The sequence below is a fragment of the Leuciscus leuciscus genome, assembly GCF_965113295.1.
Source record: "Leuciscus leuciscus genome assembly, chromosome: 22".
Classification (NCBI taxonomy): Eukaryota; Metazoa; Chordata; class Actinopteri; order Cypriniformes; family Leuciscidae; genus Leuciscus; species Leuciscus leuciscus.
This window is the reverse complement of record NC_138746.1, coordinates 24,172,632-24,189,221: the sequence shown is the minus strand read 5'-3', so window position 1 is coordinate 24,189,221 and position 16,590 is coordinate 24,172,632. Positions and strand designations below refer to the sequence as shown.

At 39.4% G+C, this 16,590-nt stretch overlaps 1 protein-coding gene across 1 annotated transcript in view; it reads left to right on the top strand.

The window, feature by feature from the left end:
• The window catches only part of LOC309487010 (zinc finger matrin-type protein 4), a 107,518-nt gene that overhangs the window by 71,280 nt on the left and 19,648 nt on the right, over window positions 1-16,590 (top strand). The window contains exon 6 of the mRNA XM_082154555.1: window positions 5,673-5,769. Within this exon, the coding sequence (XP_082010681.1) occupies window positions 5,673-5,769 (97 nt within the window). The remainder of the gene's footprint in view (window positions 1-5,672; window positions 5,770-16,590) is intronic.

Here is a 16,590-nt window from a genome sequence, read left to right as displayed (position 1 = left end):
CCTGTTTTGCATGGGACCATTAAGCGTATACTTTAAATTGACTGGCGCTTGCCTTTGCACACAAAACATATGAAACCGGCTTCGGCTTCGCCCCGTCTTGTTATAATCAGCGGGTTCCTCAATCCGCAGTGGCTCCAAGCAGAGAGCACGTCAGAAAACCTGTGTGTGTGTGTGTGTGTGTGTGTGTGTGTGTGTGTGTGTGTGTGTGTGTGTGTGTGTGTGTGTGTGTGTGTGTGTGTGTGTGTTCATCTCAGCCTCATTGGTCTGTCACTGCTCTTCAATGTCAGAATATTTGCCTAGCCGGACTTTATGTTCACAGAATTTCAGCAGCGTGACTCGATGCTTCAGTTTACGGTCAAGTGCGAGATAAGATGTAAGTAGCAAACAGTGTAAAAAAAAAAAAGCCCAAATGTAAATTCACAGAGGATTTACAGAGAAAATTCCTGTGTTTTCTTTTCGGTCAGGATCCGTGTAAAGCAGAATGCATGAACTGCAAAGCTGCCACGTACGTATCAGTGTCAAATAAAGGTGCTAGCGACCTAGAATAGGCTACAAGAGAACATCAGGAGGATTGAAATAGTTTTTTACTGAAGGACAAAAAATTATGAAAATTATGCTTTATTAACAAAGATTGGGAAGAGAACGTTCAGATAATTTAGCCAATTAATGCAAGAGGAGGTATTGTTACGAACTGCTCTGACGCTGTTGAGGATCCAAATGCAGCTTTATACAACAACTCAAATACAAGACTTCACCGAGAATGACACACAGGGCTTATATAGGCAGAATTAACAGACTGTAATCAAGCATAAGTCCGGGCGATGGGTTATGGGAAATGTACTCCATGATAAGATAGCACAAGAGTCGGGAGGAGTGCCCTATAGTGGACTTACCTCGGCTCCACGAAAGTTTATGTGTGAACTACTGAAGTGGTTTAACTGTGTACATATGCTAATAAATTAATACAATTAGTTTCCTATCATATGATATGTATATTTACAAACTCCCAAAATTCTTAATTCATTCCAAAATGTATGCTGTTATTATTTCTAGGTAACCAAAAAGAAGAAATCTTTTCACAATGCAACCGTTCATATTAACCATGGCAAGGGGAAAACTAAAAAAGAACCATAACATTGCCATAAAAGTAGTCCATAAGACTTGGTTCTTTTATGCTGTTTTTTTATTTATTTATTTATTTTAGCTTGGCAAGAGGTCACAATGACCTGTCGGTGTATGGAAAAGATTCCACTAGAAAATATACAGCATCAGGATGAGTAAATAAGGACAGACTCGCTTTGGGGTCCAATTGGGGATAGGTTTTGCAAGACAAGGTATTTAACACTGCCCTACCTCTTAGCCACAATCCTGAGCATCTCGATCTCCTCAGCTCTGGTTTGGTCGTCCCTCAGGGAGCTGTCAAGACTTTTTTCATCCTGTCCTCTCTCATTCATCATCCTCATTAGTAGCCTGCCCACGAACACAGGGTACATGCAATGAACACACATGTCCCATTTAAAAAAAAAGGAAAAGGCAATTGGATGAATGCAACAGAATGGCTTTCACTGACATGTAGCTATTCATTATCTGTTGAGCTTCTCATCGGGTACAGGAAGCCATTGTTAGGGCTCATCTGAGAGGTGACTGCTAGCGGATCCTGGCCCAGACTCTTGGCTATTTTCGTGGAGAACACTTCAGTGTAATTGCCTTCCAACTGAGGCTAAATTGTGTTGCTGAGAAAATTGGTGCACAGCACAGCCCTCTCCTGCTGCAAACAGGTTTTTATATCCCCCTAAACAAAAAAAGCAGGGAGAGTGACAAGCTTTAGGATGTAAATACCAGCTCGGTGCTGAAGAGCCTCCTGCCATTTCGTGAAGGGAGATATTGAAAGTGCAGCGATTTGCCCTGCTTAAAATTGCAAGAGCAGTTTATGTGCTTCACAGAATCTGTAAAAAGCCAAGGACAAGCCAGCATCTCCTTCCTGTTCCGTTATATCCACCTTGACAGGCAGGATTAAAATTGACATTCACACTTGATTATTATTGTTGTGACTATAAGAAATCTTCTGCTCTTGAAAGTAACGATAGAATTATAGAACTGAGTGCAGTTAATGACTTAATTGATATGGTCTTGTTAATGAAAAATAGGGTTTAATGAACAAAGACAGATATGTATCCTCCATAAAATGTGTGTAATTGTCACAGTAATCATCTTGGGAATCATCTTGGGATCATTAGATTTGCTAGTTTGGAAACTCTGTAAAAACTCTTTTTTTTTCATGCTTTTGAAAAAAGAAAGTTGAACCATTTTCTATTTTGATAATTTTTAAATGTAATTTATTTTCAGTGATGGCAAAACTGCATTTTCAGCAGCTATTAGTTCTAATTCTAATGTGCTGATTTGCTGCTCAAGAAACATTTCTTATTATTATCAATGTTGAAAACCGTTGTGCTGCTTGATCTTTTGATGAATAGGAAATTCTAAATAACAGCATTGATTTGAAAGAAATAGATTGAAATGTCAAAAAAAACAATTAAAGTATTGAATTAAAGTATTGATTTCCCAGAATTAACCAGTCTGGGAGACTACCTAAGATGAGCAACTGCTACATAAGCTGTTATTTCCAGCAGAGAATGACTCAGGATTCATCACAGTTCAGCTTAGCTAATGATAATACTTCTGCACGCAATCTTCAGATCATATTTACGTATTTTCTGACCTACTTTTCAAAGTGTTCTTATTTTTAATGAAAGAGGGTCACACTTTTGGCTGAGTTCTAATTTAATACTCAAATCCGGAGTAAAATAGCACTTACTAGTATTTCTGTCTGTCTGGTTGGGCACAATTAATAATTTAGTGGAATTTTACAAGTGCCTCATTATTTGGAAGCAATTTCCTGGGCAAGAGACGAGAAACTGATTGATAGCCTATTGTCAGAAATAAGTGTGACCTCTTTCCCACAAGCCAGCAGACAGAAGCAAACTTTAATCTCCTCCCAGTAAACATTCATCTCATACCCTGAGCCACATTTCTCTCTCTCTCTCTCTTTCTGTCTGTCGCTGTGGTTCTTTTGGAAACTCAGTCGGTTTAATTAAGTGGGATTAGAAGCCATCACAGTGTCTTCCAAGGCTTGTTTATGAGTACCACACTAAGAGGTCATCATGGGTCCTATGAAAGAAAATCCCATCACACAGAGCTTTTTAACTGAAAGAAGCATTCTGTAAAGCTACTTATGAAGTCTGAAGGCCAAGTTTTACATTTTTAATCTTTGAAAGAAACTGGTGCTTGTGTAGTCTTCAGCTACCAGTTTTACCTCTTTAATTGTTCAGTTAAATGCTAAATCTTAATTAATAGACATAGTGAAGTAGCAAGAGTTTAGCTGGAAAAAAAAACTGTTCTTAGACTAAAGCAGCCTGCAAAAGTGTGTTTTATGGTGTCAGTTACATTTTTATTGGAATATTTGTCAGTCATGTCATGCCATACCATGCATCCTGTTCATATCAATAGCTTGCTATGAATAGTGTTTTGGATTCATTACACATATTTGCTGTCACCATATGTTTGGTGTACTGACACCACAAGCTGTCTTTGAACATGCATCACATCACTCTCAACTCACAGAAAGCATCCAGAAAGCCTCATTAGAACGTGTGTAGGCTATGTGTGTGTGTTCTTGTATATTCTTGTATTACAACGTAAAATGGGTTACAAGGACACTTCCATTACGCCTATGGAGAGACCCTGTAAACCAAAACGTACAAGTGCGTGTGTGTGTGTGTGTGCGTGTGTGCGTGCGTGCGTGTGCATGCATGCGTGTGTGTTTGTATTTCAAGTTCCAAAATAAATTTCTAATGAAAGCACTAAAACTTGGCTGGAAGTCATAATGTTTTGTCCTTTAGCTTTGGGTAAAAATCAATACGCTGACAAAACACTGGCAATAAAAAATATGAATAAAGTCTAGATGGCCTTGATAAAGCCACGTTAAATGACATATTTAAATTCATCAAATATTAAAGCAGGTGTCGAATCTCTCAGCAGTTCTCTCAGAATTTGCTCAGTTTCCTCTCATTTCCTCAGACCTGGTAAGACTAAAGAGTAAGGAAAACCAGAGTTCTCGCGAGAGCACAAGTTGAATTTGCTCAGCGAGTTTACTCTGGCGTCGAGTAATGATGCTCATTAGATATGCCCTTGTATCTGAGCTGCACCAATTACATCGGGTTATCTGATATAGGCGGGCCAGAGGCGAGCTAAACAGATGACGACAGCACTGTGATGTCGAAGTCATTAGTAAACATTGCAAGATGGCTATGGATGAACACCAGTTGTTTGAAACGGCTTTGGCCGCTACAATGAACGAAGTAGACTTGGCTTTTTATCTAAAAGAGGAATAGAAGACGGCGCTCGAATCGATCCTTTGCAAGAATGGCGTTTTTGCTGTTTTGCCGACCGGATACGGCAAGAGTATAATCTACCAGTTAGCTCCGCTGGTAGCTAAGTGTATGGGGCTTGTTGTGATTGGTCGTAGTGTTATCCAATTGCGTGCGGTGAGATTTTCAAATGCATGCTTGGTGCCGCCCCTCGAGCTTGCCGATTTACATTAGTCGATGCCAGAGCATTAATCTTTCAGATTTAGGTCTGGATTTCCAGGCTACTATAATGCTGCATGGATACTGTTAATACGTTTGCCAAAATGTGTCACTCTAAGCTGTTTACAGTTTCCAAGCAACGTAGCAACTTTCCACATTACTAAACAGCAAAATTTGCAGTCACATAAGTATGCATCTTTGAAGTATGCAGCTCATCAAAAAATTAGAACTGAGTTATACAAGTACTATATGTATGTACCAATGCATAAAAAAATCAAGAAGCGTGACTGATTAGCATACTAATTACATATATATTCTTACACATTTATGTAATCACCTTACCTGACTTTAGAAGCACGTTTTTAGAGCTCGTTTTAGAGCTGTTTTCAGAGCTCGTAATGTAAAAGTGTGACAGCGACGTAATGTGTGAAACAGATCGAGGAACAGACAACACTGTCATCAAAAATAACTCTGCAGATGTCTGAGAGAAATATTGCCCAGAAAGAGCACACATGGTCTCTCCACATGTAATGAACGAGCCTCTATGCTTTTCTGTTCTACGTCTCTCTCCCATTATTCACATCCGTCTATTTTTGGTCTGACGTTGTTCGTTATTTGTGGTACCACCTGCAAAGCCTTTAATTAGCTCACATCTGCTTCACTCCCTCCCGACTGATGCACTTGGCTCCCCTCCACTCTAAAAGACCATCATGAAGCATAACCCCCCAAATCAAAAGGCCATCAAGACAAAAGCAAGCTAAAATTGCAAATACTTCTGATTCTAAGAAGACTGCCGAATGAGATGCCATATTACGAGCTGGTGCATTTTCATCTGACAGACAGAGAATGGAGTCTTCAAACAAACCCGTCATCAGTTCGAGAGAAGCAAAACAACAGGGATTAAATATAGATTTCTGTGCTCTTTGTCAGCCAAGGCAATCTTGAAGACAAAAAGCAATCAATAATGCTCAAAAGAAAACGAGAAAAGGGACAAAACATTTTTAAGAGCGTTTCAGCAGCGACATGTTTCCGTTCTGCTTTCAAGTTGAAATCTGTTTGCATTTTTTTTTTTGCTTTGTGTTGCAGTCCTGCGCCGGAGTTACTCATGCAGCGTTTGCAAAGTGGTCCTGAACTCCATTGAGCAGTATCACGCACATCTCCAGGGCTCCAAACACCAAAACAAGTGAGTGTAAATTTATTTTCTGTCCTAAATGATTCCTTCACATCTCTCCAAGGCCCTGTTTACACCTGGAATTAATATGCGTGTTGGTCGATTGAATCATGTGGGAGACACATGCCCGTTTACACCTGGTGTTTTAATCCGTCTCTTTTGTCCACTTTCAACCACTTCTGGCCGTATTACTTCAAGGGGAGGGTCTATAGCTGGATAAATGTATTGTCTTTTTGAGATCTTTCGATCTAATGGACGAAATAAGCTTTCACAATTTATTTATGAATGCAAAAGGATGTGATAAACATACGGAGAGCAGCAGCTTTCATTTCTGCTCTGACAGTGGCAAGTCCACGCCGAACACAGTGAGTGTGTGTTAGAAATCAGCAATGGTGATCGAAGTCGCCCGCTATACCCTCATTCACTATTGCCTGGTATTATTGGACTATTGCCACTATTGCCATTCAATATAGTCCACTTGAAAAAGTGAATGAAAACGAGTGAATTCGGACACTTAGCAAACTGGCAGCTCCACTAGTAAGATGAAGATTTATCTTGAACTCTGTAATGGAAACTAGCATGTATAAACCGTAATTAAACAATTTAATAATCAATTAAAAGGGAATTTATACCTGTATGATATTACGCTGTAGCCACATTGGACCAGCGGTTTGGAAAATGGATGGATGGATGATTCAGCTGCGACCATCATGCATCAGTGCATTATGTCTATTCTCTTGCCATTGAGCGTACATCAGTTGTATACTCATTATTGCAATGCATTGTGGGATTGAAAGAGTGCACTCTGGACAACGTCCACTATGGTTTCGGACACTCCTACAAATGGCTATACCCTCAAATATGGCCCTATTTAAGATTATAGGTGGCGATTGTGGACAGCCTCTCTCTTTTCATCCCTCAAGTCTTCTCTGAGATCAGCTTATCAGTCATATTTCTTATGCATAACCATTTACTGCTTCTGTCCTCAGCGGGAGCATCACTGGTCTCGGTTATCACAGCCGCTCAGGTCTGCTGCCTGTTCAATAGAAATCACTGAGATACTGCCATAACTTTCCACACTGCACAGACTAATCATGCAGGATTCCGTTACGTGTGCTGCTAACCGGTGGGATATCTGTGATTAAAAAGCTCTCACTTAAGACTACCATATTAAAACATCAGTTTCTCAGTCTTTCTTTGAACTCAGAGCACAGCTCCCTACTAAGAACAATGGTTTGGCTTCCCCATTTGCTTTCTTAAAGTCCACACAAAAATAAATATGCTGTAATTATATTATTCATGCCATTCAAAACCCATAAGCTGTTTTTTTTTTGTTTTTTTGTTTTTTTAAAGGAGAGGTTCTGAAGAATATTTGTCCAGGTTGTTTCCATAACCATGTCTGTCAAGTTCCCAAAAGAACAAAAAAAAAAAAAAAAAAAATGGTGTCACATCAATGATTTTATACATTAATTGTTATTGACATAAAACCAGTGGATTATTATTTTATTTTATTTTTATAAAATGTTTTGCTTAGTTTTATGACAAAAGCTCTGTAATTTTAATTTTGGGTGGAACAATTCAGTCCAGTTAGGGTTCATGTTGAAATACAAACAATATAAAAGTTATTCTAAAGTATACTTGATAAAAAACCAGTAGAGATTTCACAGGAAAAAGACGTGTACCACGACCTGAATTTGGATGTTTTTACAATTATGCTGAAAGGCATTTTACTTGCTAAAATGTATGAAATATCAATCAAACAAAAGAAAGCATGTAGAAGAATGTAAACAACAGGTTTTTCAGCAAAGTTTTGCTCATTTAATAATTTAGAGGCCCTCGAAATGTGCATCAAATATGAAACAGTGAGCTTTATAAGGTTATAGGGTTATCCAGCAGGACTTTTTGTCGGCCAGCTTCACCAGCTAATGTTTGCTGGTAAACATGTGGGCTAAACAACAGCCTGAACCAGCAGGGAAAGTCATGTTGGTAATTTAACCAGGTTCAAATAACATGATGTTTTCTATTCAGATAGAGGTGGGTAAACATTGCCACCTGTGAGCACTTAGAAACAATTAAAGTCACTTCTTGTTTCCGTCTGGCAGATCCCTCTGTGCATCAGGCATCGCTGTTTAGTTGATCTGCCACCCCGTTTGCCTCCAAATCCACCCAACTGCCTCAAGCAGGATATGCCCATCAAATTGTTAATGAAATAAGAATGAATTAGAAGAGAAAGCAGAGAGAGAGAGAGAGAGAGAGAGAGAGAGAGAGAGAGAGAGAGAGAGAGAGAGGGGGGAGGGAGGAAGTAATAGAGCTCCCACTGTTTGTCCAATCATCAGAATCAGAATCAGAATCAGAAAGAGCTTTATTGCCAAGTGTGCTTGCACCCACAAGGAATTTTTCTTGGTACTGAAGCTTCCAGTGCACATATACAAATACAAATACAACAAGAAACATAGTAATACAAATTCTAAGAATAAAATATATAAAAAAAATAAAAATAGTATAAAAAGTCAAAAAAGGGGTCACAGTTGGGTTTAGTCTGAATAAACATTTACAGATTATGAACATATTTACAGTATGTTGAGTAATATGAATTATAATATAAATATAAATATCACCTGAGTTAGAGAATATTACACTAGACAGTGGGAGTCTAGTGCATGTTACAGATTATGAACATATTTACAGTATTTTGAGTAGTATGAATAATATAAATATAAATATCACCTGACTTAGAGAATAGAATATTGCACTAGACAGTGGGAGTATTGCACTTACAGGCATATGCATTGGGGGGCATGTTAAGTGTTCAGAAGGGAAATGGCCTGTGGAAAGAAACTGTTCCTGTGCCTGGATGTTCTTGTGGCCAGTGATCTGTGTCGCCGTCCTGACGGTAACAGTTCAAACAGGGGGTGTCCAGGGTGAGTGGAGTCTGTGATGATTTTACCTGCTCTCTTCCTCACTCTGGAAGAGTACAGGTCCTGGAGGGTTGGCAAGGTGGCACCAATAATCCTCTCTGCAGTCCGGACTGTCCGTTGTAGTCTCCTGATGTCCGATTTGGTAGCTGAACCAAACCAAACCAATCATACACACGACTGACAGAAATGAACCCCACTTCATAAGTGGAACTGTCAGGTTTAGAGCCTGTTGTGAAGGCACTTTTTCATCGTCTTCGTTTCGAGGCAGCTGGCCTGTTTCTGCTAGCTACGTGAGTCGACAACAGCCCCTAATTGCTTTTCACAATAAACCAATTGATTAACATGCCAACGGAGCCTGGATTGGACAGGAGGACTCCAGCTGAAATCCAAATCACTACTATTTTACAATCATTAATTGTAATTAGAGCTACATCCTCTCTTACGAGGAATCACTGACAGCCAGGAAGAGTATTGATTAAAGAGGATGTTTCCCTATCTTGTCGCTGCAGCGGGTCCCTGCGTATTCTGATGAAGGAGAGGAAGAGTTTATGTAAGGGTCTGTTTTGCATTAAGACAGCAAAAAGGAGAGCATTTTTTTGTTTGTTTTTTCATGTAACCCCTGCAGTACATCAGCGCTCAGGATACTGTTGTGGGAGGACAGCGTTTCTGATCCGTGCCAAACACAAGCAGCTTCCTACTACATAAATATTAACTTTCTTTGTTGAAAACTAACCACTTTCGTCTACAGCAGTTAACATGCTTTGCCAACCTGCATTAAGCACTGAATGCAGACCTTAACAAAAGAAGAATATTTAAAGGTGATCTATTACGCCCATTTCCACATGATGTAATATAAATCTCTGATGTCCTCAGAATGTGTCTGTGAAGTTTCAGCTCACAGACCACCCAGATTTTTTATTATAGCTCGTCAAAGTTGCCCCTTTTTGGGTGTGAGGGAAAACGCTCTGTTTTTGTGTGTGTCCCTTTAAATGCAAATGAGCTGCTGTGCCCCGCCCCCGTTCAGAAGACAGTCGATCCTTTACATGTGCTTCGGATACAGGAACAACATAACAGCTGAATTTCTCTCAGGCAAAATGTCGATAATACCCAGTAGCGGAGTAAAACCAGAGTCAGACACAAATGAAGAGACTCAGGAAGAGGCTGCAACTGTTAGACTGTACATGGACATTTCTGAATGGTTAGTGGATACATTTACGTAACTTAGTTGTTGTGGAGTTGATTCATCTTATCGACTAGCCTGTACCGTCATGTTAATCTATAAACTGTTGTATAGGTGCTTGTTTGTGAACTGTATTAGGATGCTCACAGAGCCAGAAAATATATGCTGCATGGAGATAGAGCAGGTATCGTTTAGTTTACGGTTATAATGTCGGACTGCTGCTTCTCACTCAGGGCGGGATCTAGTGCAAATCGTCACCAGTTGTGGGCGGGGTTACTCTTATGTAGGAGTAGGGGGAAATTTGAAACAGCTTGTTCTGAGAGATTGATGATATATGGGGATTATGTATTGGGTGGATTTTTACCATTATAGGCTGGTTGTTTACACACACTCAAACACCTTATAAAAGTGAATTTTGATTAATAGGTCCCATTTAACTGATGAACTAATGTAAACTACCTAACTATAAATCTAAAACAGGCTATTATTTGTAAACATCATCAATATACACAATACAAACAGTATATTATTATAAGGCTCTCTGGAATACTTGATTCTTATTAGTCAACCGTGGCATTCTGTAGTCAGATATATTTGTGTAAATGACTCTAAACTGTATAACTGACTGTTATCCTAGACAACCAGTGTCCTATCTATCATGTATACGTACCTATAATAGTTTCTTCTTATATGGATAGTTCAGTCATGAAACGCCTCGGTTATGACTGTAACCTTGGTTTCCTAAAGAGGGAACAAGACGCTGCGTCATTACGACACTTTGGGAACGCGTGATTGAGTCTTGAAGCACGTGTGAAATGAGTCCAATGGTGCGAAATGAGTCCAATGGTGTGATGGAACGTCATATGTGGGTGATGGCATGACCAGGAAGGTCTAAAGCACTCCTGAACCAAACAATGTCAGCTTCTGATAGGCTAAAGCAAGTCGATCACAGGGAAGTTGATTCCCTCTTCAGGGAACCGAGGTTACAGTCGTAACCAAGGCATTCCTTTTCAAGGGAACTTGCGCTGCATCGTAAGTTACAACCATATGGGAAAGTGAATACCCACTATGCCATGCTGACTAGTGTCTAGTATGAATCCTGTTTGGAGCACAACTAAGATTGCAGGACCTGGGAGCCTGGAGTGGAGCCCAGGTCAAGGTCATAAAACCTGACGAATGTGTGCGGAGAGGACCAGCCCACCGCAGCACATACGACATGAAGAGAAGCCCCAGAAAACAATGCTTTTGATGCCACCATACTCCTAGTAGAATGGGCCCGAACTGCCAAAGGTGAAGGCTGACCAGCTGATTCATACGCAAGAGAGATAGCCTCAATTACCCACTTGCTCATTCTCTACTTAGAAGCTGGGTACCTCTTTCTGGGTGACCCAAAGCACACAAAGAGTTGATCAGACTTACGCCACATGGCAACTCTCCCAAGTGCCCTCACTGGGCAAAGCAGATTTAATTTCTCCTGGTCTGACATATGAAGGGGCGGAGGACATAAGGCCTGCAGCACTACAGCACCACATTAGTGGGGACCATAGGAACATAACACGGCACAGGATGAAGACAAGCCTTTACCATGCCAGGTGCAAACTCCAAACATGAAGGGGAAACCAAAAAGGCTTGTAAGTCTCCAATTATTTTGAGAGATGTAATGGCCAACAGAAATAAAGCCTTCAAGGTCAGAAATTCTTCTGAAACCTCCTCGATTGGCTCAAAGGGAGCAGCCAAAAGCCCTCCAGTACTAGGGCCAAATCCCATGCGGAAACCCTTGTGTGAGCTGTAGGCCTGAGCCTCAAAGTGCCACAGAGGAAACGAGATACTAATGGGTCCCTCCCCAAGGACACACCACCCAAAGGAGTGTGGTAAGCAGCTATAGCCGTCACATACACCTTTAAATAACTCTGCCAAGAAACGTTAACAGTTAACGGGGTCTAAATGACGAATATCGTACCATGAAGAGAACAATCCTCATTTAAAAGCATAAAGTCTCCTCGTGGAGGGAGCTCTGGAGTGAGGAATGATCTCAATAACCTCAGTTGAGAGACCACCCTCTATGAGTTGGGGACCCACATACCCACAGCTTCCAAACTCTGGGCGAGGATGAAATATTGAGCTCCTCGCTTGAGATAGAAGGTTCCTCCTGATCGGAATCTCCCAAGGGGAGCTGTCGAGGAGGGATATCAGGTCCGAAAACTAAACTCGAGTTGGACAACGAGGAGCCACTAACAGCAGAAGGGGCACCCTCCAGCTTCAGTTCTTTCACGACTAAGAGGACTGAATTGATGCGTGCAGGAGACAGCCAATGCTGCATCATCGTTAAATCCCATATTACACCATGAAAAGTGGTTCTCTGTGCTGAATTGCCAAGTACTCTGAATGAGCTAATATCAACCAATCATCGATGTCATTTAATACGTAAATTCCGTGGATATGCGGCTGAGCCAATGCAGCATCCACGCATTTCGTGAAAGTGCGAGGTGACAGGCTAGGTAAAAAGGAAGAACCCGGTAATGGTATGCTTCGCCCCCGAAAGCAGACCTGAGGACCTTCCTGTGATTCTGAAGGATGTATATATGGAAGTACTGACAAACCAGTCCTCGGATCTGATTTGAGTCACGATTTCCTTTGAAGTTAACATCTTGAACTCTAGCTTTTTGACCGCACAATTGGACGCAACCCCCATCCTTCTTAGTAATGATGAAATAGCGTCTGTAAAACCTGGACTCTCTCTGGTGGAGCAACACGTTCTCTGGCCCCCTTGACCAAGAAAGTTTTCACCTCTTGTTCCAAAACCAGAGCCTGCTTACCGTAGTGGGCAGAACCCCGCTGAAATGAGGAGGACGAGAACCAAACTAAATTCTATATACTTTTTTTGTTTTTTTTTTGTTTGTGAGCCGGAACCAATGTGACACATTTGGCAGAAGTTCTCACGCTGTTAGATGGTCTACTAAGGGAACCAGTCTCTTGAGAATGATCTCTGGTGTATTTAAAACACCAGTAGGGCAGAAACATCCCCCCAAAAAAACAAAAAAACATTTTGATTTGAAATTGCCAGCATGCTGGGAGATATTGTCCCCAGAGGAGAGTAGTGAACATTAGCATATAGTCTGAACTGTTACAGTGTTTTGGTAAAGCGCATAGTTTAGTTTTTATACATAGTTTACCCAAACATGTCATAATTCTTCATAATTCGCTCACCCTCATGATGTTTGAAAAATTTATGATTTTCTTTTTTCTGGGGAACACAATAGATTACATTCTGAATGTCCATTCAAAGAGTGGACAATGATATACACTGCCAAGCTTCAAAAGGACACACAAAAAAAGGTCCTTTAAAATACCATAAAAGTTATCCATATAGAATAGATTAGATTCAACATTATTGTCATTGTACAGCCAATGAAATGCAATTAGCATCTAATTTAGCATCTGTCTGTCTTGCTATCTTCATTAACATGCTTTGTTTATTTACATTTTATTTAAATAAGGCCATATTTTTATTAAAACAGGTCATATTTGAAATGGAAATATGAATTAACCTTTATTACAAACAAAAGCACAACATATGCCAATTTTTCCTTTGTTTCGAACCTAAAAGCTACAAATTTGAGTCACAAAGTCAGAAAGAAAAAGAAAAAAAATTAACTAATGCAACTGTAAGATAAACCTGCATTATGCATAACTGTTTGTGTCTGGTGTCGATCTTGTACTTAAAAGGTTAATTTTGGTAAATCAGTGAGCATTGTTTTCTGTGGGCTGTCTGAGACTGACCTTAGTGAAACCAGTCAAAGTTGCTGAATCATAAATGTCCAGAGTTACAGAAGTTACAATTAACTGCTAAACATTTAGCAATGGCACATTTATAGCACAATTCATTGACTGCAGTATGCTGTGGTGCCGTGTACAGGATGCTTAAAACTGAATTTGAATTTCAAAAAAGGTAATTTGGTGTCATGCATGATGCATCCATGGGGGAAAAAAGGTTGTGTACTGTATAATCATAAGTAGAAAATCTTTTATTTTAACAACTTAAAAAAAAAAAATTATCCTGTAATCAAAAATAAATCGAAAGTTCAAAAAAGTCATAGAAATGTAATACGGAAATGTAAAAGCAAAAGTAAGACATACAAAATATTTTCAAAAAACTATACACAAAATAAAAGCCATAAACTTAAATAAATAAAATAAATAAATAAAAAAAGTGTTCAATAAAGGTGGAAACCCTCAATTACATAAAATCTAAAAATAGTAGTTTTAATATAAATAAAAACTACTTGTGCATCATAAAAACTAACTAAAACTAAAACCCAAATTCAAAAATACAAAAAAAAAAAGAATACAAATAATAATATTAATAATAATAATTGGTCAATAAATGTGGAAGCACCATACTTCAGCACCATAAAACTAACTAAAACTACAATCATGATACAAACTAAAACAAAATAAAAATTACAGCTATAATAATCAATGGTTCATAATTGGGAAAAGGAGCAGCTCCATATCTAATGATGTCTATTAAATAAAGCTCTGAAACTTGAGGGAATTAAAGCTCATCTGTGAAGTCATTATCATAATTATTAAGATCATTTGCAAAATCGCATGGCAAATTTGTCAAGTGAGCAAAAAAAGATCGAAGATATGCTTTAAGTTCAGCAATGAAAGCTTGAAAAAAAGAAAGATTCAGTATTGTAAAGTTGTAGTCTCTCTCTCTCTCTCTCTCTCTCTCTCTCTCTCTCTCTCTCTCTCTCTCTCTCTTTCTCTAGGGAATTAAAGCTCATCTGTGAAGTCATTATCATAATTATTAAGATCATTTGCAAAATCTCATTGCAAATTTGTCAAGTGAGCAATAAAAGATCGAAGATATGCCTGCCTGCCTGCCTCTCCCTCCCTCTCTCTCTCTCTCTCTCTCTCTCTCTCTCTCTCTCTTTAGTCCTTTCACCAGAAATGCCCACTGAATTTAGACATTATTGCTTCTTGATTTATGGTGAAAAATGTGGAATTGGACACCAATGTGCAGATTAAACACTCAGCCTGTCTTCTCTCTGCATAGACAGCAGTTTGTTGATGGATGCACTAACTTCAGGACTGTTTCTCCTCTCTTTCCTCATCTTTTCCACTGTTCAGTCTTGTATTACACAATCAAGCATTCCGTGAAAAGCAGCAATGACAGTCCAAACTCTGACGGCTATAATTATCTATCTGAAGAGCAGGAAGGGAACATCAGAGAGACGTCCTGCTTTAGTGGGCGGAGAGAGCTGTCACACACCCAGGCACCCCCCGCTGTAGCCCGTATGTGGAATGAGCTCTCAATCCAATGTTACATTTTCACCTGTCACTACTGCAATTCATTCAAATTCATCCAAAAAGGAAAGTTGTTTTCATCATACTATATGTTATTTTGTTATTTTCTTGAAACAAATTCAGTGAGAACATAATGATAAAACTTTCATTTTTGAGTGAACTAGCTCCTTTAAAATCTAGTGATGAGTGAAATTCGCTTTTTTTCTTTTCTTTTTTTTTTTTTCTCATTGATCTACCTGGTTCAAATCACGATGGAAGTAATCAAGTGGTTTCAGGTGGCCACGCAGACGGTGCATTTTCGGTTCAGCGCACTTAAATATCAGCATCTCTTCTGCATGAGCAGCATTTAGCCTCTCTGTTATTTCTGAGTTTGGTTTCAAGGTGACACTGTAGGACAGCTGATGGGGAGTTCACACACAGAGAGATCTGTAGCAACAACACTTCATTCATTTTCAGCGAGAGATGGCAATTTCCAGTGACATGATTGACAGCTCCTCTTGATGGGATGCAAAAAAAACTTTAACCCTATGCTAATTAGAAGAAACACTTCTACCAATGGGAGCGAAGACATTGGTGTGCACTAGATTTGTGAGATACTAGTTGAGTGTTGTGAGATTCCTGACTGTTTACTTTCTGTCCAAATGCTGCTAGGATATACATTAAAAACATATGCATGTTAAACTTTAGTCTCAAAACGATTAACACATGCATGCACAATTATCCATGCACTTGATAAATGTTGCAGATGTTTTACTATCCACAACCAAATGCCTTCTTCCGTGTGCAAAATTCAGAAATGAATGTGTAGCAATTTGTACAAATAGAGACGTTTTTGTAAATACAAATGTTTTCTTTTGTATTTGTGTATCATAATTTGCACATGCAACAAAGAAGATGTGCATTTGTGGATGAGGTGACACGTGTGCATTCATTGACGTCTTTTCTGAGTTATTTACATTTTTAAATGTCCCGCTGTCGCTCGTCAATATAATGGCAGTGAATAGCGACCAGCATCAAACTTAAAAAAAAAAAAGTATCATAGAATGGTCCCATGCAACGCATGTCATATATCCCCAAGTGTTCTGTGGGTACACAATAGGGTTTGGTAAAAAAAACCCTGAAATGTATAGTATTATTTAATGCAAATCCTGACCTTGGCCGACTGTGCAACTTGAGACTCTATTAGCGCAGCAGTTCACTTTGTCTCGCCCAGAAAAAGCACACAAGTTTTGAGAAATCAAGATGAACAAGAACACACCATGAAACAGCTAGAAATCACAAAAAAAGGCATCTGTGTGCTTTCTTCTCTGAATTGAATGTCTCCGGACCGGGATTCCGGCTTTCAGATGACGGTCAGAATGACTGTTGACATATGTGAAATTATACAACAACTTGTTACGGCAATATATATTCAGAAGGTAC